This window comes from Diadema antillarum, unplaced genomic scaffold (assembly GCF_040938485.1).
Source record: "Diadema antillarum isolate AM-2024a unplaced genomic scaffold, OU_Dant_1.0 scf00000078, whole genome shotgun sequence".
Taxonomy (NCBI): Eukaryota; Metazoa; Echinodermata; class Echinoidea; order Diadematoida; family Diadematidae; genus Diadema; species Diadema antillarum.
The window spans coordinates 52,355-77,712 of record NW_027270967.1 but is presented as its reverse complement, the minus strand read 5'-3'; the positions used below and the strand labels follow the sequence as shown (position 1 = coordinate 77,712).

General features: G+C 38.8%; 1 protein-coding gene across 1 annotated transcript in view; it reads right to left on the bottom strand.

The window, feature by feature from the left end:
- The window catches only part of LOC139717617 (plexin-A2-like), a gene marked incomplete at its 5' end in the record, with an annotated part of 115,159 nt that overhangs the window by 48,896 nt on the left and 40,905 nt on the right, over positions 1–25,358 (bottom strand). The window contains 5 exons of the mRNA XM_071629124.1: positions 1,770–1,924; positions 2,666–2,856; positions 9,814–9,907; positions 13,560–13,655; positions 21,313–21,441. Coding sequence (XP_071485225.1) covers positions 1,770–1,924; positions 2,666–2,856; positions 9,814–9,907; positions 13,560–13,655; positions 21,313–21,441 — 665 coding nt within the window. The remainder of the gene's footprint in view (positions 1–1,769; positions 1,925–2,665; positions 2,857–9,813; positions 9,908–13,559; positions 13,656–21,312; positions 21,442–25,358) is intronic.

Here is a 25,358-nt window from a genome sequence, read left to right as displayed (position 1 = left end):
GTCTCAATCCACCATCCACATGTGTCTGTGACAGATATGCCATGCCTTGTAATGATGGACACCCACTAGCAAAAACTTTACTTTTAAACCTGAGCATTTAAAACATAAAAATGGCCAATATCCTTAATAGCACTGCACAATTTGCATTCATTATTTCAGAAGGGAGTCTTGCCGAAATTACCGCGTCACCTTGGTGAGGACATTGGCGGGGGTAGTGAGTCACAAATAGAATGATGAGATTACTTTTGATGCATGTTACATAAGAGCTTCCCCCCCCCCCCCCCTTGAGAGGACATCAGCTGTGTCCAGGGCAAAGCAAGGGGGAGGGGAGGCTTATATGCCCTGCCCCATCCCCCCCCCCTTTTCCCTATTCATCATCGGTAATGAAATTAGACCCCCACAACACAGCCTCCACCATGCTTGCTGATTTCAGTTAATGGAGCTTTAACAGGGATTTACAACACCACTAGCATGTTTGCCGCAGCACAGTCCATATTTCCTCTGGGAGTTTGACAGGAAATAAGTGTCCCCAAACCTTTTAGCCTAAAAATAAATCCTCCTCTACTCTCCTCAAAACAAACAAACGAAAATGCCTGCAATAACACAAGTCAGTCTCATCAGCATTATTTTCATCCTGGTCACTCCAGTACACATTTGTTTGTTATCTGAGTAAGGAAGCTTGAATTTGTATGTGGTGTCTACAGTTCAGGGATTGTTAAATTCAGACATGAATCCATTAGTAAAGTGCTGTCAGAATGGTTTCATTGAAAAGAAGAAAATGCTAGCAATTCTTCCAACCTCAAGATATTTTTAGGAAACGTATAGATAGAAATAAATGAAATTGGTGCCACAAGATAGAACTGGGCTCTGTTTCATGAAGCTGTTTGCAAAGTTCCGAACAGCTTACGAGCGACTGGTGATCAGTTCTGATGTGCTATACACTATTGTACCTATCAGAATTTCCATAATTCAGCACAAGAACTGATCACCAGTCGTTCGTAAAGTTGTTAGTAACTTTATGAGCAGCTTTATGAAACACCCCCCAGGTATTACAATTCCTGACCCCTATTATGATTGTGTACTATGAACAGAATGACATACTGAGGATGACAATGGTTATCATGATTAATGTGATAAATACAGAATAGCATATTTTATCATAATCATCATTCTTCTCTTCCTTCTGGTTGTTCTTCTTACTGGTATTATCATTATGAATAGCACCATTATCTCCATTTTCACTGCCATTACCAATTTCTTTATCAATGTATGATATGTAGAGAAAGAGAAAAATATATACGTGTATACATATTGTACACACACACACACACACATACACACAAACAAACAAACACACACACACACACACACACACACACACACACATATATATATATATATACATACATACATAGATAAATATAAAGATAGAGAAAGAGGCAGAGAGAAAGAGAAATATATAGATAACTGGATATAGAGATAAATAGATAGATAGATAAATAGATAGATATAGATAGATAGACAGACAGATAGATAGATAGATAGATAGATAGATAGATGGATAGATAGATAGATAGATAGACAGACAGATAGATAGATAATAGATGGATGGATAGATAGATAGAAATATAGATAGATAGATAGATAGAGATAGACAGGGGGAGAACAATGCTGATTATTAGCATTTTTAAATCCATTGCGTGGCAGAGGACTTATAATCTTTTTCCAGACCATAATACCCCTTTAATCCCTTCACAGTAGTAACCCACCTGGTGCCCACTTGGTAACTACTTTCAAGCCCTGCTGGGTCACATGACACAGAGCCAATCTGAATCCTGATGATGTCGTGGAAGGTCAAGCCGAGGTCACTCCCAACAATCTCTACAAGAGTGTTGCCTTCGATGGGGCCGGAAGATGGCATTATCTGTACACATAAACACAGGCAAATTTAACCTGAGGAACTTTCCTTCTTACAATTAGGTACTACTGAGGAAAAGATGTGTGCAGTAAAACTGTGTCCTTATGCAAGAAAAAAGTATTTCTAAAAATAAGATATGTGTCAAATATAACCGTGGCCTTATGCAAGGAAAAAAGTGTTTCTAAAAGTAAGATATGTGTCTAGTAAAATTGTGGCCTTATGTAAAAACAAAAGTGTGTTCCTAAAAAAAAAAGAAAAAAAGAAAAAAGATGAACATTCTCATTAATAACACCAGTATACGAGTTTTGGCACATTTCCAAGAACACAATAACACTTGAATTAAAGACATAAGAAAAAAATGATCTCAACTTGTCCTGCCAGAAAGATGCAGTGCTATCCTAGTAACGTTCACTGGTGCACATCCAGTAGAAATGCCGATAGAACCATTATGAAGTCGCAATCTACTGAAGATAACAACAACCTTATGTTTTTTAAACAGCGCACTATTACATTACCAGCATACCCTACAAACAAAAGCCGATATGGCGATGCTGAAGAGACTAGCTCCGTGCTTTTGAATTTCATTAGCAACAGCCCCAATTCTTCTTGCAAACCAATACGGCAGTCATAACACTGCTTTTAAGAGTGATCTTGACAGCCAGCATACAATCTGGCCCCCACTGGGAGTGGGCCGTACCCACCCTCGGCCGTCCTGGGTCTGTAAGGAGAGAACGCTTGCTGACTTACCGAATACACCACAGGTCCCGGGCAGCTCTGGTTCGATCTCTGCGGAATCCAGTCGGCGCCGCCGCACTGGGGGGAATTCTCGACGCCGCACGTGCCGCGGCACCATCCGCACTGCAGGACGGAAGGGGTGACGGTTGGCGACAGACAGCGACTGCAGCTATCCCTCTCGAAAGCACAGTTATACAGCGTCACTGTGGATATTGGATACGACAAGACGCAAACAGCAGAAATGATTATGGACTCTCTGACAATTTATCACATTAATCCGTCTCCAATATTACTCTCTCCTTTCTACAAATCTTTAGATTCGTTAACTCTTTGTGCGCTAAGGCGGAAACCTCCTGCACACCACATAATTCTGAATCAACAATACATGAGAGCTTCTGGAAAAACATTCTGTATTTCAAAGCTAAGTAACTTTTTATAGAAGCGTTTATGCTAGGAAGGCAGTACAGTAAAAATTGCAGAGACAATTGCAAGCTTTACCATGATGTTAATTTAATATCAGAACAAATCTACAGCCAGGACACTTTCAATGTGCTGTGATCTATTGCAATATATTGATTGGTGCATGCACGGTTGTGCGCCTGAGCAAAAAAGTATGCAAAGCTGGCAAGCCGTTAACTGAGTCAGGTGCGTGAATGTGGTACACCAAGAGTTGATATTGAAGTAATCATGTCATGGCAATTTGTTTTATTCGACATTGACCGAACCGCAGCATGTACACTGAACCTACTGCTTGGGGGTGTACTATGTCATCCTCTGAGGATTGCTCTTCAAAATGTCACTGACATTTTATATTGTTATACACAGGCTGCCAGTGGGGAGAGGATATTTAGAGCTCAATCTCCATGTCTGTGATAGCTGATACAGTGCCTTGAAGAACAACAGCATGGGGCATGCTTTCAAAAGTGAGAGATTCATGTCAACATGTTGACAAATAGGCCCTTTTAAAGGTCTCTGTGCACATCGCACACGCGTAATCCCTTCATTCAGATCTCTTCGCAAATGCGTGTTGACGTATGAACATGAGCTCCACTTTTACACTGCCTGGAGTCATGTAACATCTGGAAAGCAAGATTACAACATACGACGCTCGCACAGTATGCACAGTACAAAAAAAAGTTACTGCATATAGCTACCTTCACAATCACTGAAGGCAAGAGAAATAAGATTTGTCGTAAAAGTCACTTATGATTCCAACACAGCTACACAGGAAGTAATGTGAAAAACATTGCACATCGAAAGTATTACTCCAAGTCAGGATTTTCCAGGCAGCATTGCTGATTTGTGACTCCTGAACACATTTGCTGCCATGTAATACACACCTAAGATGTTGCATCTTGGATGACAGGACGGGCCGGCCAAAAATGGACAATGACATAAAGTAATTGCATCTTAGATCCAAAAAGGCAATATACTTCTGGAGAAGAAGATGCTTCAAATAAACTCTTGCGTCAGTGATTTAGCTGCAAACTACATTTCTTTTGCAAGAAAGTTGGGTTCACTGAACCATAAAGTGGAACCCCACGTTTCCCCAACATTAACAGATCTTGATCGGGCAATAAAATTTCTTTTCTCTTTTTCCCCGACAACGGAAAAAGAAAATCCCTACAACGCGGAGTAAAATTGATGATGAAACACATTTCAGTCCATGATGATATCAACACCTAAAAATTATAATTAATGTTTTTATTTTATCAGCAGAGACACTGCCTGGCCAGAGTGGCATGAAATCTAACCCAGGATTCATCAACGGACACAAACATTGTGGGGCGATTAAGCCGTGGGGTAAAATGTCCCCGGCATGGCGAATGGAGTGATTATCAGCTGATCACATGATCGCCTGAGACCATTATCGTTTCACGAGTGCAGCGCACATAATGACATTTTACGACAACTGCAGTAGTACGAAGAGGCACACAGCACAGTGAATAGGTGTAGGTGTAGGGTACATGAATAATGTCCACCATGTGACTGCCTGAGAAACAGAAACAAAAACAAAGATCACCCAAGAAAATTCACTCTCTCACATACACTGTCAATGGGGTGGCAGTATATTATACACATCATAATCAGGGAGGTTTCATGGAGCAAATAGGGACTTGAGATATAAAAAGGCTAAAAATGATTCCCAATGAAGGAGGCATTTACATTTTCCTATAAGTAGAATATTAAGAGCTATATGTATTTAACTTTTCAGGCAGCCTTCTACAGAATGAGGAAGACTGGGTAGCTATTGCTGTTAACATCTGAAACTTGTTCACAATTGAACATTTCTCTCCATTATATTTTGAACACTATGAATGCCTGTCAAACACTAAGAAAAGAAATAAATAATTTTTTTTTAAAAGCAGAAAAAATCCCAAACTGCACTCTCCACATCCCTGGCATCAGTTATAGTTTTGTCCTGGTAATTTTCTCCTTTAAATTTGTATTCTTTTTTTTCTGTTCTATCTTCCACACGAGAGGCTGTCTAAAGTCTTCCTGCCTAAAGTGGTAATGAATTCCTGTCGCTGTCATTCCCGAGCTGAGAATTCCGACAAGGTTGTCCATCACTTGCCTGTCGGGACATTCATCTCACTTTGCCCCGTTTCCCCTCCTAATTATTTAATCCCCTCTGGAAAAGGGATCATGAAGCCTAATAAATCCTCGCTCCCGGGGAACAAAACGCTGCACCCATCACCCGTCACAGAAATTGGCTCTCAAATATAAAAAGTCTAAAAAAGAAGGGGAAAAAAAAGTTTGTATACATCCCATATGTGCCATCTCACAAGATACGGTCATGAGCTACATCGTAGGCTGCAGCATGGATTCGACAGTGTGAGAAAATCGTCTGATGCTATTAAAAGCTGATGCAATTATTGGGTAACTTCAGCTTTCTGCTTCATTGATAGGCAGGCGCAGGCATTACTTTTAATACCTGACGAGAGCCTCGCTGTGTACCGCTGCACAATTAATGAGCTGTAAATCAATTAGCGGTTAAAAAAGGAGCCAAATTAAGTGGGGGAGCAATCAAATTACATTCAAATCATTACCACCCACATGCATTCATTCCCACACAATAACACACGCATTAAAAGAAATAAAGCCTATGAAGAGACGCAGGAAGCAGCAGTATTCAGGAGAACGTGTTCATTGTATTGGTACGTCTTGCCAAGCCCTTTTGAGCACAGAACCTTTCTTTACAATGCCAGGGAAAAACAAAACAAAACAAAAAAAATCCACTCAGGAATAAACAAAGGAAACTCCCACATCACACCACTAAGCATTGCACTGTGAATATCATGAGATTCCAAAGAGCGTTCAAGGAGAAACTCACATGTTACATACATCTCAGTGGGCAACAATTATTCCAAAAGCCGGGTAGCTTTTGACATGTACAGTTGACAGCATAATTATTCATACCCTTCAACATTTTTTTGGTGTGTTTTTTCAAATATGTGAGTGATGGAATGATCGTATTTCAGTATAGTTTTGATGTCTTCAGTTGTCAACTACCAATTAAAGAACACTTGGGTTGAACTTCATTTCCATAAGAACAGAAATATTGAGATTTCCATCTTTTTGACAGTCCTTAACTATTTAACTATTTTGGGAGAATGTAAGAATTATTGCCGGGAACATAGTGAAATCCAGTGCACTGAATGCTGTTATTATGAACAAATGGCTTGGGATCAATATACATGACTAATTTCTGAGTTGGGATAAAGTCTCAAAAGCCCTAAAAAGATATAGGAGGCCTATCCTTACATTTCTTTGGCTATGAAAATGAGATGATACTGAAATATAATGCTTTTCAGTATGACTATGTAATGTATCAAGCTGATATCTGAATGCCACCACAAATATATCATTTCATGAGAAATTGGCCTCACTGATTAAAAAAAGAAATAAGAATGTGAACAATTTTCCACACAACTGTTTATTCTTCCTATCATGGTCAAAGAAATATCGGTAGTCAAAGTTTCAGTAAATTTCCTTCAAAAATCAGGAAGTCTTTTACATCAGGGAGACTGCACTTGCTGAATTCTACATTTGAAATCTGTGCCTGTGTTAACCCGTTCCATACGGGAACCAGGTGGCCTGTGTATTAAGTCTATGGGGATTTCAGAATTCAGTATGGAACAGGTTAATAAAGAAGATAAACAGAGCAGAGGGGTTAAGTACAGCACAGGAGAAAACTTGCCTCCATTGTGAAGTTGCTCAAATAACCTCCCATAATTAGCCTCCCTTTCCTCATTCCTTTTTAATTTGAAACTACAATGATGAAAGCCACTAGTATGATTTGTTTCAGCATCAAAGTGGCTTCTACTGAATAGCAGACAAAACACTGGTATTATTTCATGACCCCCCCCCCCCTTTCATTTCAATCTTTTCTTTCATATGCAGCAGGAACCTCTGATCATCGCACTCACCCAACATTTGATCAAGCTCTGCAAAAAAAAAGGTAATTTGGGGAATTGTCACTAATGAGTTGATGAGTATCAAAAATGACAAAAGGCAAAGGAGTTTAATTGTCCATGTGCTTACAGCTTGACAACATTTGATGAAGAACTAATGCCTCTTCTGCCTCTAGCTCTTGAAATAGATTGAAAGTTTAAAACAAAATTCTACTTATGCTCCAGTTGACATACATGTATCTCAATAAATCAACAACAATAGGACATGGAACACATGAAGCCTTTGATGGTTCCCTTTCTGAAAATATATATTTTTGTTCAAATGAAACTTTCACTGCTTTCTTTCATCAAATTTACCCTCTTTTTTTCCAGGCATCTTGAAAATGGAGTCATATTTCTCTTCCAAACTCCGCCTGCTGCAGAGACAATGCCGAATATGCCACCCTTTTCCTATAGTTTTTGTGTATGTTTAACTCAGGAATGTACTCCAAGGATGATAATGTCTCCAGAATTGAAGCACTGCTTGCTGTATATTATGCACCTCACATTGCACTTGAACAAGAGCCATCCCAGGGCATTCACCACTTGGTTAACACATTATAATGCGTCTTTCATGTGTGCAATGTGAATGCGGCAGCTATCATTAACGAGCGAAGATGAGTTGAGAAAGTCAGCCTGGCATTTACAAGAATAGCCTGATGTAAAATGTGATGCAGAAACATTCCTTTTTTTTTATGCCATTGATGTTTGCTAAGCTGTTGTTTCCCTACTGCAGGAAAACACACAGTTCCCCCCCCCCCCCCCCGAGTCTTACAATGTGCCAAGCATGTGCGACAACATCACAACGCGCAATTAAAACGCAGCTCGAGGGTTCCCCATCGTAAATCAATAACGAAGGCTTCATTTCGGGGCTGAGCACGCATTACGCAGCCAAGTGAGCTCAAAGCCAGGAACACGTGGAGATGATGTTATTAGTTAACAGCGTGTTAATATACACACACATTAAAAACAAACACAGACAAAGAAAATGTGCACACAAGGTGATATTCCCTGGGGCAGACAAACAATATTTCACCATGTTCAACTCTCACCTACTCCAGGGATTATTTTTCATCTATTCATCAACAGAGAATGCATTATGCAAACCTTCTTTTCTTTCTGATATCCCACCTTACATATACTGGCAGAGAATTGAGATGCTAATTAAAGGACACGTTCACCTTTATATACATGTGGACCGAGTGAATGCAGCAATATCAGTAGAACACATCATGGAAAATATGAGGAAAATTGGGCAATTCGTTCAATAGTAATGAATTTCTACAGTTTCAGTGCAGTCACTGCTGGATGAGAAGACCACTACAGAGTATGATGTCACATGAGTAGAAAGATATCAGGAAAATAAAAGGAGATTTCTACAAAATTTCATTTTTTGAAAAAAGTGCACATTCTCTCGACTCTCTACTGATATATGTGTATGTTAAGGGTAATATAATTCCCCCTGCCTTCTGAAAGAGGCAAGTCAAATGGTCTATTATGTGAGAAAAGTGAAAATATGTCGAGTTTTCTTTATTTTTCCTTTTATACATCGTTCTACACACGACATCACAAGCTGTAGGAGTCTTCTCATCGAACGATGGCAGCATTGAAACTTCAAAAATTCATAACTTTTGAACAGACTTTCCAGTTTTCCTAAAACTTTCACTGATGTGTTCTACTGATATTGTTGCATTCTTTCAATCCTTACACATATGAAGAGACATTCTCCCTTAAACCCACTTTCCTTTCTGATAACCCACATAACATATATTAGCAGAGGATCGAGATGCTAATTGAGGTAATTGTTGCTCTGATAAGAAATCTATTCATGCTGCAATGAGATTTACATCCACAATAATGATAGTGCTATAGCAGAACAACTCACAGCTCTAGTGGTACACCGGACATTTTGCCCTGTCTCGAATACAATCCTTTTTGAAGAGTCGAAAGAATTATCCGCTTGACACTTCTTTGACAGGAAGGAATTACTATGACAACAAAAATGCTTGACTTCATGGACATGTTGTAATCGGGCCCATTGGGCATGTTGTAATACTGCGTCGTAAAATTGGCTCAAGTTAATGCATGCGCTCAATAATTGTTTCTGTTTTATCCATAAAATCAGGTGCATCCTGCATTATCTGTTGTTGGTACAGTGATGTGGGCTTGCTAATGCTATATGCAATGCAGACTGAATGATAGCACTAGATATGGGTTTTCTCTTGTGGATGCATGCTGTCTCTATGGTGGTGGTGTTCTTCTATTTTCTTTCTTTTTTAACCACGGAGAGTATAAATAGATAAGGGATGAAATAGTACCAAGAAAAATCCAAATCACCTACTACTACAAGCATATACTAAAACTAGAATTTTTTTTTTATATGCTTGCATATTTTCACTTTTTGAAGCATGTAAAAGAAAAATTGAGTGTCAGGGTTTTTTTTTTTCCACAGCTGACTTCCATCACAATATCAGAAAGACTGGTAGCATCTACGTATACGACCAGCTTAGATTGTTACATACATACATTGCATCCAGCAGTGAATAACAAACACTGTCTATAAAACTACCAGTGAAGAAAAACAGAGAGAAAAAAAAAGAGGAAAATGAGTGAAAGAACAATTTGCAAATGCACATTTCACATCCCATTCTCCTGTTCGCTTGATTTCATGAAAGACAATTTAGATTCAAGTTTTCTTGCCCCTACCACTGTTGTTGCTGGTGCCGTCGATGTCATTGGCTCCGTTCCATCGTACTGACACCGGTACCTCCAACATCAGCGCATTTCTCTTGAGGGTATACTGTGTGGGGGAAATGAAACAAAAGACACATCGCGAGTTAATCTTAACTGTATAAAAAGTCTGTTTATTATCACTCTGTACTGATTTGCTCTTGAGAGTTATCAAAAGTGTACTTGACTTTTTAGAGTATTCCACACATGCTGGCAATGCTGAGAGCACACAACTTCAAAAAAAAAAATGATAGAATAAACTAAAAGGAATTACCCCGGCCAAGTGGGCATAAACCTGTGTGCGTGGATGCTTAACAGCAGAATACAGTTTTTACACAGAATGCACACTTCGACTGGAAAGACACGAATATGAAGTGTGCATAGCGTCTTGTAGTCTACAATTTTACGTTTTTCTCAAGCAATTACAGTACTGTAACAATAAGCTTAATCTAGCTGTTTGTAGCAAACTTATGTAGCTATCATTTGAAATAGCACATTGTCAATCTCTTTTATAGGTTGAATCATTTTGTTCTTTATTGTGCAACAAATGCTTGATTGCTACGAAATAACTCTTAAAACAAAAATGTTTTCCATTTACTATGACTCCAACACACATTACTGTTTTTTTGAATGATACAGACTCCAGTGAACTTCAACAACATTTTGATAGAAGGGACCTATGTTCCAGACAGGTGATTTCCCAAACTTTTCAGAGAGATATTGAAATAATCCTTGCTCATTTCCACTCATCCACAATGTTTTTTAAGAAAGATGTGCAAACTTAACTCTCTTAATGGCATTTCCTTGTTTGGTTATCTGAGCGACGATGACTAAGAAGTGGGCTAATTAAGAAGCGCTGCACAGCGTGTGGTATCGGGCGGGATTTTAGCACAGTTTTTTAAAAGATGATGCGGGAAGGCAATCACTGCTGGGGCCAGAATGAGGACCTGGAAGATCAACCTACTTGGAGGAGGTAGCCCCCATGGCACCAATATCAGCTAGTCATCATCCTAAATCCACTGATGAGCCTCCATCTCTCAGGAATGTTAATGAGAACCACGTTATGTCTTCTTCTTCCAGGAATCTCTTCACTTCACTCCCATTATGAGTTCTTTCCCCTCTTCCCTACATCTACCATCCCTCAACATAACCCTCCCCTCCCCCCCCCCCCCCATTCCCCCCAACACACTCACACAAACACATCTCCCTAAAAACTCATCATCCATTCCCCCGCCCGGGATAATGATCATATTATACAAACAGCAAATTGGAGCTGAGACCATTAGGACATAGCTTGACCCATTAATGAGGAGGATGTTATAGTACTTCAATTGCAGAAGGGGAAAAGAGGAGAATGGGAAGAGGAGGAGGGGATAAACTGGGGGGAGGGGGGGGGTAACGACATAACACCAGGAGGCAGACAGTAAGGAGAAGATTTAGACTGGAGCTGAGGGAACACCATTCAGCTCCGGGCGAGATGGACCGTAATGACATCCAGCATCATTTTCATTGCAAAACGGGAGCGAGAGCAGAGCAGTACGTGATTCCGAGCTGATATGGATCCTGTTTACCGAGGAGGAAAATTACCCAATGAATTTTGATACTGGAGACACGATGAGGGCTCTGCAGGGGCGAATCTCTTCCACGAGGAATGCGATTCGAGTCAGGCAGCACACTTGATCTTCCCTTTCAAACAGTCACGTCCCTTGACAACAATATAGCTTTTTTTTTTTAAAGACACTCAATCGTGCAAAAACATACATATTAACACAATTAGTGCTTTTTGACATATCTTTGTCTAAAGGCAAGTTCTCTTTATACATTAAAATGGCAATGCCACTTTCAGATGCAAACATATGTATGTGTGTGTATGTGTGTCTGTGTGTGACCACCTGGCTTAAAATCCATTCAAAGTTGCAGATTAGGATTCTCTGTAATGAACCAAAATAGTCACTAGGGTTGACTGACTCAAATTCTCAAAGTTTGTCTTATCTTCGAGGAGTAATCTCTTTTCTGGCTCTAATCTTTAAATCCTCTTTTCTGTGAAACTGCACCTCGTAACTCTCTCTTATATCACTCACTTTTTGATTGGGTTGGGATGGTCAAATTTTAACAATTTATATATCACTTCAAAGCATAGAGCATACACTCTTAAACTGTGTACGAAAGTGAAAATTCATCTTGGCATACTTTTTAAGGGCTTTTGAGCCGGCCGGTCAAATATTGATATGTCAGACATTCATCGTTTCTCTTGCATTTTATCACTTCTTAACCATCTTCCTGTGAATGGATCTAAAACAAATCTTGAGCAATGGGGATCAAACTATAGGCCTACTGATCAACATCTTTGAAAATGAAATGCTTGATTTTGACAATCACGAGGCTAACGAAAGTCCCATAAAAAAGTTCGTTTGAAAAGGATGAAGATCTGCTTCCACAGTAATGGCATCCCAATGAAAAACATTAATGATAATTCGATGCAGTACCTCCCTATAATGGCGTTCAGCAAATCTGTACTTGGCCATATATCAAGGGATGCCTCTTTTGTAGGCCCTATGCCATGCAAACAAACGCCTTTATATGTATCACATTCACACAAAAAAATCTTACAAATATCCGTCCAGAGAGAAAGCATACTGTTACATCAATTTGCTCTTCCCAAAGTATCACTGCCCACACCCACAACCCTTGGTGACAATACATAAGAACCTTCTATATGAGCTATATGAACTGTCAGGTCTATGCCTTCTGTTTTCATTGGCCATCAATTTGTCATCCAAATTACGACTACGGGTTTCAGTACTTGGCGCAGACTTGGCACCTCATCAAATGAGTTTGAGCACGTAAGCATGACCCAAATAGGGTGATGAGTCTATACAATCCGTAAGAGAAATACAATGACAAATGAGCAATATCATTTCTCACTGCCAACCCAGAATGCGTAATGAGCATTTCATACTCGTTAAATCATGTGACTACAAAGATCTCACATGTGCAATTCCCTAGTCTAAATCTCAACAAAGTTTTGTTCTCTTTCGTTTTAATAACAGCAAAGGTTCTTCTAGAATTGAATATCTCTGTACACCTATAATGAACATGTACCAGATAAAATTACAGATTTGGAATAATGTAAAAGTGGAAATATTTGTGGTGTGGACATTTTTCGCGCAATTCGCGCTACCAGAAACTATCTCAAATATAAAACCACACAAACATTTTTGCTTGCTCATGGACCACTATTAAATGTCTCGATTCCATGGAATAAAAAACGCGTAAAATTCATCTCATCCAGTAAGCGCATAAAATTAATAAATAAATAAAGAATTACTTGCATGAAAATAACTTGTTTTACAGAAAATTAACTTCTCAGTTGGAGATATATCAGTCAGGGTAGGTATATTGGACATCATATGCACACACTCCTAAAAGGGAGAAATGGGGGGGGGGGGGTGGACCCAAGAATAAAAGAGTACAGGGTAAATAGAAATACCAGACATTAAATATGTCTTTTTTTTTTTCTCCCTTCTGTATCTCCCCGGCACAGCACGTAGGTGTGAGGAATCGTGGGCAAACAAGCACACACACACATACACACACAGACATACACACACCCACACAGACACTCACTACTCTGTCTACCGACCCTAGCCAAAAAAAAAAAGGGGGGGGGGGGGAGACTGCGCCACGGCTCTTCACCCACAGCTGGGTGTGAGATATCTCACCTGTCTCGGCTGGCAGACCAACTCCATCCCATCCACATTGGCTGGTGTCACCTGCTTCTCACCCTGCACACTCAAGACACACTGGTAGCTGTTGACCTGGATGGAGGAAATATAATATTGGCAAGATGGAAATATGTACAGTATTATAAAGCCTGAAAAAAAACACACACAGACCAACACACCATGTATTTGCATTTTGGCAGCGTTTGATTACACAGAACAATTCCTTTCACCCGAGAATGTGCGCCATACACAAACACACAACAGACACACATGCTAGCAGTGTCTGCTATTGATTTTAATATTCATATAAGAAATTAATAATCTAGCATCGAACAACAATTAAAGTGTTGCATACAGTTCTGCAAATTTCTAAAGTAAGGGGAATATCTAAACTGAGGGGGTAAATTCTGCACGTCATGATACTTAAGAAATAGATATATATATATATATATATATATATATATATATATATAAACATTTTGGCCCGAATTCACGAAGGTGGTATAAATGAAACCATGGTTTAGACCATGGACAAAAACCATGGAGCGCCAAGTGTCACATGGAATATTTCATTACGAAATTGGTCATTTCGTCGACAATATGACCGTTTTGTTAACGAATTCATCATTTCGTGGACGAAATGTTCATTTACTTACAAAATGATGTCATTTCATTACAAAATAATCATTTCATCGATGAAATGACTGATTTCGTAATGAAATATTCCATGCGACACTTGGCACTCCATGGCTTTTGTCCATGGTTTAAACCATGGTTTCATTTGTACCACCATCATGAATTCGGGCCTTTAAGTCTTTAATATTAAAGTTACTAGAAATTTGGCAAACCTGCAATACAAATTTTGGTTGAATGATACCAAAACCTCTAAAAATTGATGTGTATTTTTATTACCAATTACTTAAGTACAGAACAAACACATCGTGCAAGTACATGTTTATTAGTGCTTAGAGGCATTTAATGTGATAAGCACTATATATTGCAAATTATTATTATCATTCTGAATAACACAAACTGTCACTTCATAAGAAGCTGTCTTTCTAAAGGCCACTGTTGGCAGTGTGGCAAATCATGTTCTTTGTATTAAGTACCTTATAAATGCACATTGTAAATGAAAAATTTGAAGAGATGCTGTCCTGCTTGGCTGATTAACACTTCAAAACAGCAGAATACTTTCGTTTCATGTCATCTATTTCCAGTAAACTCAAGAAGAGAGTAAAGTGATATCCCACATATGTATTCAGTACTCTACAAGTGAGCAGAAAGTGAGACTGGTGGAATTACTAATATGAGAAAGAAGACACAGAATACTGTATACGCTATATATTTCGAGGGGGTTTTATTTTCGCAAATTTCGCGAGTCGGGAGCTATTCGCGAAATTAACAACACGCGAAAATATTACCTTCCAAAATGAATCCCTTGCCTTGATGATACGAACATTTCAGTACTAGTATACCATGTCACGGCTTACCGAACAGACCATACTGGCTAAGCTTGTCCACGTCTACTTACAGAGAGCCAATCCATTATCGCAAGGGGACCACTCATCAGAAATCTAGCGCGATGGACTTAACCACTTCAAAAATGTTTTGGTAAGTTTTTTTTCATGCAGTGTATAACTAGTATCATTCTTATTTGCTAGTAAGTTGAAAATTCACACTTTCTTTGCCACTTCATATTTTTTCTGGTCCCCCGATCGCGAATTTAACCACTTGCGAAAATGTGTGACAGCGGCAATTCGCGAAAATTTATGTACGCGAAAATTATAGCGTATACAGTATACTATATGAGAAGACGGTGATGCCAGCAGAGAGTGCTTCAATCAGTTGGACTCCACGAACAATATACCAATTACCACGAAGAGGAACAGATAATATACATATGTTCCTTTGGCTGGGCTCCATGAAAAATACCATAAAGAGGAACATAAAGTATATATATCCTGTTGGTTGGACTCCATGAAAAATGTCATGAAGAGGAACATATGATATATATAAATATGTTCCTTTGGTGGGACTTCATTAACAAAATCATGAAAGGAACATATAATATATAAGAAGAGAGAGAGAGAGGTAATAAGTGTGAGATCAGGCAAAAATCACATTATGTAAATTTGATTCACCATTCTTAGCCATCTCAAATGTCTCGGTCATCAAAATGATGATATGAATGGAGAGCACAAGAAATTATTGAGCAAAAACACTTCTGGAGTGCAGAAAATAGCACAAAATGCTTTCATATGTTGAAATGAAAGTCATACATGTGTTTTGTTTCTTTTTTCCTCCACAGAGCAACAACAACACAAAGAAGTTAAGATGAGGTACATGAAAGCGAACACACCCCGACCAAGATGAAAACTAAACACACAGCGAACACAGCCATGCATATTGGATGTCTTTTTCCACGCCGAGTGGACGGATTATGCATCGCGCAAGTCAAATAAGGTACGGCGAGAAAGAGATTGTCGATGCACAGCGATATTAATCACATCTCGTGCTCGGCGCGCTACCCGTGTTTCTGGACCAAACTTGACGTATCGGCTTTCACTTCGATGAGGACGATCTCGCACTTGCGTCCCAGTCACGGTCTGATTACCCATCTCACCAGGGCGAGTGCCGGGTACAATGACCCACTTACAGTATTTAGTGCACGCGGGTAGGTTGGAGGTCCATGAGGTACGGGAGACACGAGACGATTTAGCAACTCTGAACCATTCGCAAAAGTCTTCTAACCCCATTCGTATAATTGCAATCACATCAGAGCAGACTTTGGGCCATTACTGCATGCACCGTGAAGGAGTGCCGCCTCATTTCCAATTAACTGTGGCAGATTTGATGAGAGTTGGGTTTACTGCAGGTTAAATTCATTGAGAGTCAACATTCCCTCATGTGGAGAGCAGTGGCGGATCCAGGGGGAGCGCACCGGGCCCGCCCTCCCCCTTTATTTTTTGTTAAAACAAAACAAATAAAAAGAAAAAATGGGGGGTGCATGCGCCTCCCTTTAATTTTGCAAAGGCACCTCCTCTTTACGAGATTCCCAGATCCGCCCCTGGAGTTATGTTGTGACACAATATTATATGTTGCCTTCTCCTACAGCTTGAAAACAGGTATAGAATGGACAGGTACTATTTATTGTATTTTCAATTCTCACTTAAAAATCGAAAGTTTGCTCTCTGTTACCAGAATAATATACAAGGTTAAATTCAGATTCTATAGCATTAGGATCAATGAATTTTGACGAAGGTTAAAAAGAATGTATCTTGATTTCCTATCACTTAATATCACATATCTACTTTTTCATCTGTTCAGCTGAAGGTACTTTGTACACTGCTATGCTCTCATTTATTATGGAATCACCATATCAACTGAAATTAATTTGACATCCTGATGTACAAATACCTACATTACCATTTATATTGAAAGTAGGACGACAAGTTTGCCCGTGACAGCATGAGGCCTAGAAAATCCCTTAGAAAATTCACCTTTACAAAATACAAAATTATTTGCATATCTCAAAAACAGCATGATCAAGATCGAGCAGCATGCCTTGTCAAACACAACGGGTGCCATTTAAAACTGTACCTGCCCCCACGAGTCTTGCACATAACCACAGCGGATTTGAATATGACCACAAACATAAAGCATGTAAAAGCACGAAATCTATCTCAAGCGCGGAGTTGCCTTCCTCCTCAATATAAAACCACACTGTATTACCTTCCGGTTGATAGATGCTTTCGAAACACCTTGGGACAAACTACCGCATATACCCAACCGCTATTTACGAGGACATTTACGGCACACAACAGCAAAGAGAGGGACTGGTACACCTCTACAATAGTTACGTTCGCACGCAGTTGCAAACTTGGAGTTTAGGTCAAAAACTTAACTGTCAATGATTTGCTCAACTCGTGAATTCACGACTCGGGTTCACAAGCACACCTAAACTTAAGTTACAATTTACGAGTGAATCACACTTGATGATTACTCTGGGAGTGCAGAGTATTTTCTAGATGACATAATGCCCATACAAATAGCGCAGCTGGAGCCTTGACCCGGATGCGAATGAGAAGCGAGGTTCATGTTAACTCACAAGCTTGTTGATTATTGTGTCCACACGGAGCGAAACTACAATTGGGGACCCCCCGTGGTTCGTGGAGACAGCGTAAACTCTAAGATGTCTCATGGTTCTAATCATCGACTATACTTAAAGACTGCTAACTTTCGAAAGCGTCCACATGGTGCTGAACTACAATCTAATCATCAAGAGTTAAGTTTTCAATGCATTTTTCTTTGTGTGCTGTCATTGCCAGTTCTACAACACATTTTCGTGTAAAATCATACAAAAGAGGCAGGATAGGTAAAATGAAACATATCCGCTGTCAGATTCTTTCAGCACTTCTGACAGGGCGTTCAGATGCAAAAAATTTATACTACAACTGTATAGCTATACCAAGACAGTATAGCTATAAGATGAATTTATACGTCTGAATGCCGACTAACGAAACGACGTATAACGAAACGACGTATAACGAAACGACGTATAACGAAACAACGTATAGCGAAACAACGGTCAGAGCATCTTTTCGAACCAGAACTTGATAATGAATCAGCATTCCATTGTGTTCATTGTGCGTCTGAACGTATGGCGACCATAGAACAGCATAACTGGGCGGGGCTTAATGGGAGCGAGCACTAAAGATGACCTTCCTGTCACTCATGACCATAACAACATGCGCAGTGAGAAACTGCACATCTATACGATGTGTTTCTGGAATGGTCGAAATTAGCGTCTGAACGGTCTGTCGGCTATATGATGATTCTTTATACGTCTTTCTTTATCGAGTTTTGGTATAAACTGGTCTGCGTCTGAACAGGGGGTGAGAGCGATGTAAAAGCCGATTACAAACAAGGCAAAATGGTTGAAGTTTATAAATGCAAATGTTGCAAACTGATCATTAATAAGAAATATCCAATCTTATACACTGCAGCTTCCCTGTCACAGACATTTTAGAGTATGAAAGGAGGATATCTATGCACAGCCTTCGTAGCTTGTGATACTTTAATTTGACTTCTAGCTTGGAAGGTGAGTGGATTTAACCAAATTTAAAAGCTGTCTGCTGGGATTTATCACCGTGAGACTTTTGGACATGACAAGAGCACTGTGTTGTCTAAAGATTGTTTGTCTAGCAGAATAAATCTATATTCATATCCTCTAGCAAATGAAGTGAATTCTCACTTCACAAGCCTAAGCGGATATCCTGTCATATTTATTTATGTCTCAGTGGCACAATTTCATCTTTTACACTAAGCATGTACCGGTAATTAGCTCCTTTTTTTGATATTGGGGATGATTCCAGTGCACATCATACTGATGCATATACCCCGAGGAAACTCAGTGCTGGCGAGAGCAAAGTTTTTTGGCGTGCGAAAGTCTCACCACTCGGATTCCAATTCAGAATCTCAGATGACAATGAGAAGGGCATTACTGCTGCGCAACTGCAGAACAGTCGAGTCCTTTCTGTTCTTCAACCGATATGGCACCCTCACGAGGGTCGCAGCTGCTCCACTTCCGAAAATTGTCATACATCTCGCTCCCCCCCCCCCCCCCACCTTGTCACCTTTTCCTATCAGCTAACACATATTTTGCATGCACAGAAACATGATATCTACTTTCATTTGAGCATGAAAGCTGGCTTTTGCCCCGCTCCATGCAGGCAGCTAGCTCCCTTTAAATTTGTGGCCTGCACTGGCTAGGGGCGCCCATTTGTGAATGCATTCTAATATCCCCCAAAACGCTAATGCATGATGATAAAGTACGTCCATTCTCTCGCCGGCAGTTCGTTTTCCTATTCGCGGAGAGCCACTGCAGACTGAGGCTTCGCTTGAACTCTCCCCGCGCTATCATTTTTGGCGAGTAATACGGTGTATTTGAAATGAGTCCCTCCGCTCTCAAGTAAAGTGAAGCTCAAAGAGTATCTTTGCATTTAAAAAAAAAAAAGAAGAGAGAGGGAAAAAAGAAAAGAGAGGGAAAAAAAGGGATTCATTTTGTAGGATTCCACCTGACCGGAAAATCGGGCCCTAATGCCTGTATATGCATCTCATATCAGACTGCAGTGTATTGGAGAAATTCTCTTCTCATGCAGTACTTGCAGCTAAAGCAGCATACACAATGTATGTCTGTAGTCTTTACACATCACAATGTATAAATGAAGATTTTGAATGCAAAATGAGTCGACTCCATTCTTGTTTATATGAAATAGATGCAATTAAAGCTGCTAAAAACAAATAAACTATTATGAAAAAATAGGATATTATTCAATCATAATTTCCAGAATATCCCTTGTCAAGTTACAAGTGAGGTATTACTGGAAAGGTTTGAATTTGTTCCATCCAATGATTGACTAAAATTGTAAATACACTGTATGACGCCTAACCCAATATGTGATGAAACTCTACAACTGTTCACACTCAGCCAGTAACAGGCATTCACCATGCTGGGGTCTTTTATCTTTCCTTTTTGTGTAGTTTTTGGTGTCTATTTTTCATTGCTTTAACTTATTGGTGTTGGTGGTTTGTATGAGGGCTGGTGCACAACACAACACACCCCTCTGTATCAGCATTTCCCATGCCTCTCTGTCAGTCCTTCCGAGTTTGAATCCCCGGATCTGAGTAAAAACACATTGTAAAATGCTCTCTGAGGCTTGGTGTGAAGGTGCCTCAATCCCCAATGCAGTGGATTCAATGTATGCACAAACATCAGAAGGAAAATCACTTTGCTTTCAGAAGCTATGAAAGTCTTTTAGTTAAATCCATCATCACTGCATGGATTTAATTCTTTCTTTTTTTATATGAAAAGCATGCTTCTGTCAACTTGTAACTGACATAATTATGCTGACTATAAAACATATCCCCCAGCTTTCTGAAGGATGTAAGTCATTTATAAGCTCTTTTTTTAGGCAAGAAAATATAAAAATAAAAGGAGGGATTCTCTGACATTTTGTTGAAATCATTGCCCTGCTGTGACATCACATACTGTTTATGCTGAATATTTCGCTAGGTTTTTATTTTTGTGAATTTCGCGAGTCAGGTGCTATTTGCAAAATCAAAGACATGCGAAAACATTGACTCTGATCCCGATGTGAATGTGAACGCTTCTCCGTTCAGTACAGGATCGCGAATTTAACCTCTCGCCAAATCGTCAGGAATTCCTGATTCGCGAAAATTCAGACTCGCGAGATATATGGCGTATACAGTATTTTTTGTAGCTTTTACAGCCAATGATGATGGGATATAAATTCAGATAGAACTTTAACATTTATTACTTCTGAACAGATCATCTGATTTTCCTCAAACCACCTACCTGATATCAACAAGAACTTAATAGGGAATGAGGACTTCCCTTATTCTTAAACCACCTTGCATCTTCTAATGCATACAAATAACAATAATAATGACAGTGATAATAATAATAATAATGATAATGATGATGATGATGATGATAATAATAATGATAATAATAATAATAATGATGCTGATGACAATGATAATAATAATAATAATAATAATAATAATAATAATAATAATAATAATAATAATAATAATAATAATAATGATAATAATAATAATAATAATAATAATAATAATAATAATAATAATAATAATAATAATAATGATAATAATAATAATAATAATCACAATAATCATAATAATGAAAAATAAAAAGGAAACTTACATTGCTTGGAAGATTCCTTGCTTGAAGATGAATGTCTCTGCTAATCCCTACAGGGATGTATATGGGTTGGTCTGGAGGAAGTAATGTCGGACAAAATGACGGCCCCTTGGCAGCTGCCGCAGTTGGACTCTGAGAGTAGAGAGCAAAGACATGTTGTCCTCATGAAAATGTGATATTAAATAACATTATCATCATTATTGTCATGATTATTCTAATCATTATCCTTATCAATATCATTATCAAACACAACAAAATAGCAAATGAAAATAAATAAATTACAGTTACATTTTACACAGAAAGTCACTACCCATGCATAGGAAGCATCTGTGATTGTGAAGAAAATGTAGTATGTTTTAGAGTGAAAACAATAAATAAGGTGATGAAATGTTTCATGAAAATCATTTACCAGTGAAAAGGAAATGCTGCAAATCTGATGAAAGTGAATATGACTTGCAAACATTCTCAACATAAAGTATCCAAAGTCTACACTTCTTTCTGAATATATCCACTTGTACAGAATAGTCCAGCTTTGCAAACTACAGGACACCATGTCACATATAAATGGAACAGTTGACTCTTTACTGTCACAACCGATCCAAAAATTTCCAGGGAATGTTTGTAACAAAAGAAAGAAAATCCATAAGTGTCAATAAATGAAATGACACAAGCCTACAACTGTTATCAAACTATGAAAAAATTGTACAGGCATATTACTCTTACAATCTGTAGATATCAAATATATTTTCACATCTGCATTAGATCCTTAATCTTCGCTTAACTCAAGCAGACACAAAGTAAATGGCATGGAAAGTGTACCCAGTGCACCACGCACAGATCCTTCAGAGAATGACAGTGCCCCGCTGGAATAGAATCAATTTTTATCATGAACAACAGAAGTGTCAACTGGTTATACCTTCATGCCGTAATCACCGCTAGATGAAAACACCGGCATTCCAAGAATTTCATTCCTTTCACCTCCTTTTTTTTTCTTTGTTTTGTTTTGTTTTTGTTTTTGTTTTTTGTTTCTCCTTTCCATCACATATTTCAGGCACGTTGACCACAACTGCCACAAAATCAAATGCATTGCATCCTACAAACACAATGTACTCAAATTAGAATTGCTTGTACACAGAGATATGGGAGAGAGATTGCTGTAGAATATTGTTTGAAACCACACACACAAATCATAAGGTCCAGTGCATATGTGGCTTTGTGCAAAAACAGAGAATTCTGGAAAAAGAAATTATACAAGAATTGTCTTTAATTTATTCTTCATAAATAGAAAAACCATAAAACACAGAAATCTTAAGAACTTCATCATCAATCAAACTTCCTCTACAAACAACATACTCATATAAACCACATCATAATTGTATCTGTCATACTGATGGCAATATCAAAGTCAGTTAATACTTTTGAGCGAAAAGCAACCAAATCAAACAACAAGGCACTCTTATCTCTTCGTTTGAATAAATCTGTGCTGAAAGATTTAGTAATTGTTGTCTTGAAGAAGAGTAGAAGCATATTTTGTTCTGGAGGTCCTAGCGCAAAAAGTAATTATGCAGCAAGCATCAGGCATCCGGCAAGATATTTTGCAGGCATGAACAACTATTGAAAAACATGTATGATATAAATCATTGCAAAACCATTGAAGAAAAAGTCACACATACAGAAAAACTTCTCATCTTTTTACAGCACAATATGAAAAGATGTGCAAGAGTGAGGAAGAGAAGGAACAAGGAATTTACACATTTTAAAAAAAGAAACTTTTCTTTTCATTTCAATTTTATCCCTCATGGCATTACATCACTAGTGTAAACCTTTGGCTCTTTGTTTATGAATTTATTCCCTCATGAATACATGTATGCCAAAATTTATCAGTGCAGAGGAAATGAAGACGGCAGTGAGAATATTGTTCTGCGAGGCGTGTACTTGTGTATATGCATGAGAGATGCTTTTAATAAAGGGCTTTCTATTTCGACATCAATCACAAACTAATCCCACAAAGCCAAGACAAGGGGTCTCCAAGTCACAAACAAGATCAGAGAGCTACTGAAAATGCAAATTCCCCGGGGGCATCTCATGTGGGGGCGCGCGCAACTATAAATAGTGGACGCAAGCATCGGGGATTTGAGTTCTACCAGCTTCATAGACCAAGCGTGACCGACATAATCCAGGGCATCCATTAAATCAGTAATGCTGGCTCTAGGATGGGCTACTTTCCATGTCTAACAGCAAGCTCCCGTATCAGGCAGCTAATCCAACAACGACTACATGTCATGTAGCAGGGCTTTGATAGACGGAAGCAGGTCAAAATCACAGATGTTCAAAAAAAAATGCCTCATGGCATGCTATCTGTTGTACAATTTGCCGACATTATTTTTCACTGTCAAAAATGAATGGTTTGAAATACGTCTGTCTACCATCCACCGATACTTCGGGACGGACCTGTGTCAGCCGACAATGAATTCTGTGCTAATGCTCCATGCTTATCTGCTTTGTCTCTTGATTGATGCTATGGCAACAGAGTCGGCTGAATCACCCAGTCCTAATGAACGTCTACATAAAGCAGTAAAGTGGTTGTAAATTGAAGCACAATGATGTTGCAAAAACACCAATTCCACTCTAGTAACCACTAATGAGCTCATGATGATCCAGGCAAGGGCAATTTGCACTGCAGAGAAAGCCGTCTGCAAAAAAGAATGAAAACAACATTTTTGCCACAGTGAATTTCTAGCAGCTCATATCAGCACTTTTTGTACAAAGTCAAATGGGAGAAAAAGAAAATTCGGGGAGTTAGGACTGTTCACCGAGACTGCTGCCATGGCGTCTAGGAGAAGCCTCGAAATGACAGTCATGGCAATCTCGTAAATCACTGTGATGTCATTTGCATAGTGATTCCCCCACTGCCCCTCCCCCCCCCCCCCCAAAAAAAAAAAAAATAATAATAATAATAATAATAAATAAATAAAATAAAATAATGATAACGATAATATAAAAAAGACCAACACAGGTTTTCTTTTAATTTATATGCTGGACCCAAGTTACGATGTCCCGTATGACTCGTGGAGTGTTGAATGCAACAGCTTTACATAATCTCCTTGAAAAACTTCTCAAATAGAGTAATGGAGAAGGTAAATTTATAAACATTTTTTTTCTATGATGTATGTAGAACGACAGGTGATAAGTTACACTTTTGCACTAATGAAGTTGTCAAAAAGTCTTATTTCTTAATGAAGGCAATTACCTCATGACTTTTCTGGATTCTCAGAGAAGCTGAATTGAAGTTGAATATGTGAAGGAAAGATTCCACTATTAACTACCAACAGGTAGGTATGAATGTAACATTTGATGTAACTCGAAATGAAATGGCATTGCTGCACAGCGCTTGAACAGATTTATTCATGAACAGTCTAAGAACTTGTACATGTAAAACTTTTCTCCATGTCCTAAAATGGAGGACAAACTTTTCTCACAACAAATGCTGACTGTTTGGGGGACAAAATATATGCAAATTTTCGGTGAGGTCTGTGCTTATTCAACATCAGTCCCTCATATTAAAGCATGCATTCACTTTGTACTGCCATCAGGATTAGACCCAAAAAAATAAACACGTGAATGAAACCAGAAAGCACATTAACATAATTTTTTCATCACCCTTCAGCGCAATATTCTCGCTATACTGCGTTATGGAAGGGACGGTAATTTCAAAAATTCTGAATCATGGCTTAGGTGCGTAGCAAGCCATGGCCTGGGGTGTAGATCAATAAAGACAACTGCCTAGCCTAACTCTAAGCAGCCAGTGGTATTTCTCACCAGGCTCATAAGGGAAATATTGAATTCTGTAAGATCTCCCTCTCTCTCTCTCTCTATCTCTACACTTCCTCTTACTCTCTGTGCCTTTCTTTATGTTTCTTTTATTACCCTTTACCGTCTGTCCTTGCAACTTTAACCACCAAACAGAATTCATCCATACAATCACATCTTTATGATTTATTGTGCAATCTCCATCATCCAATACTGCACATTTTCCTTCTAAGTTTTGT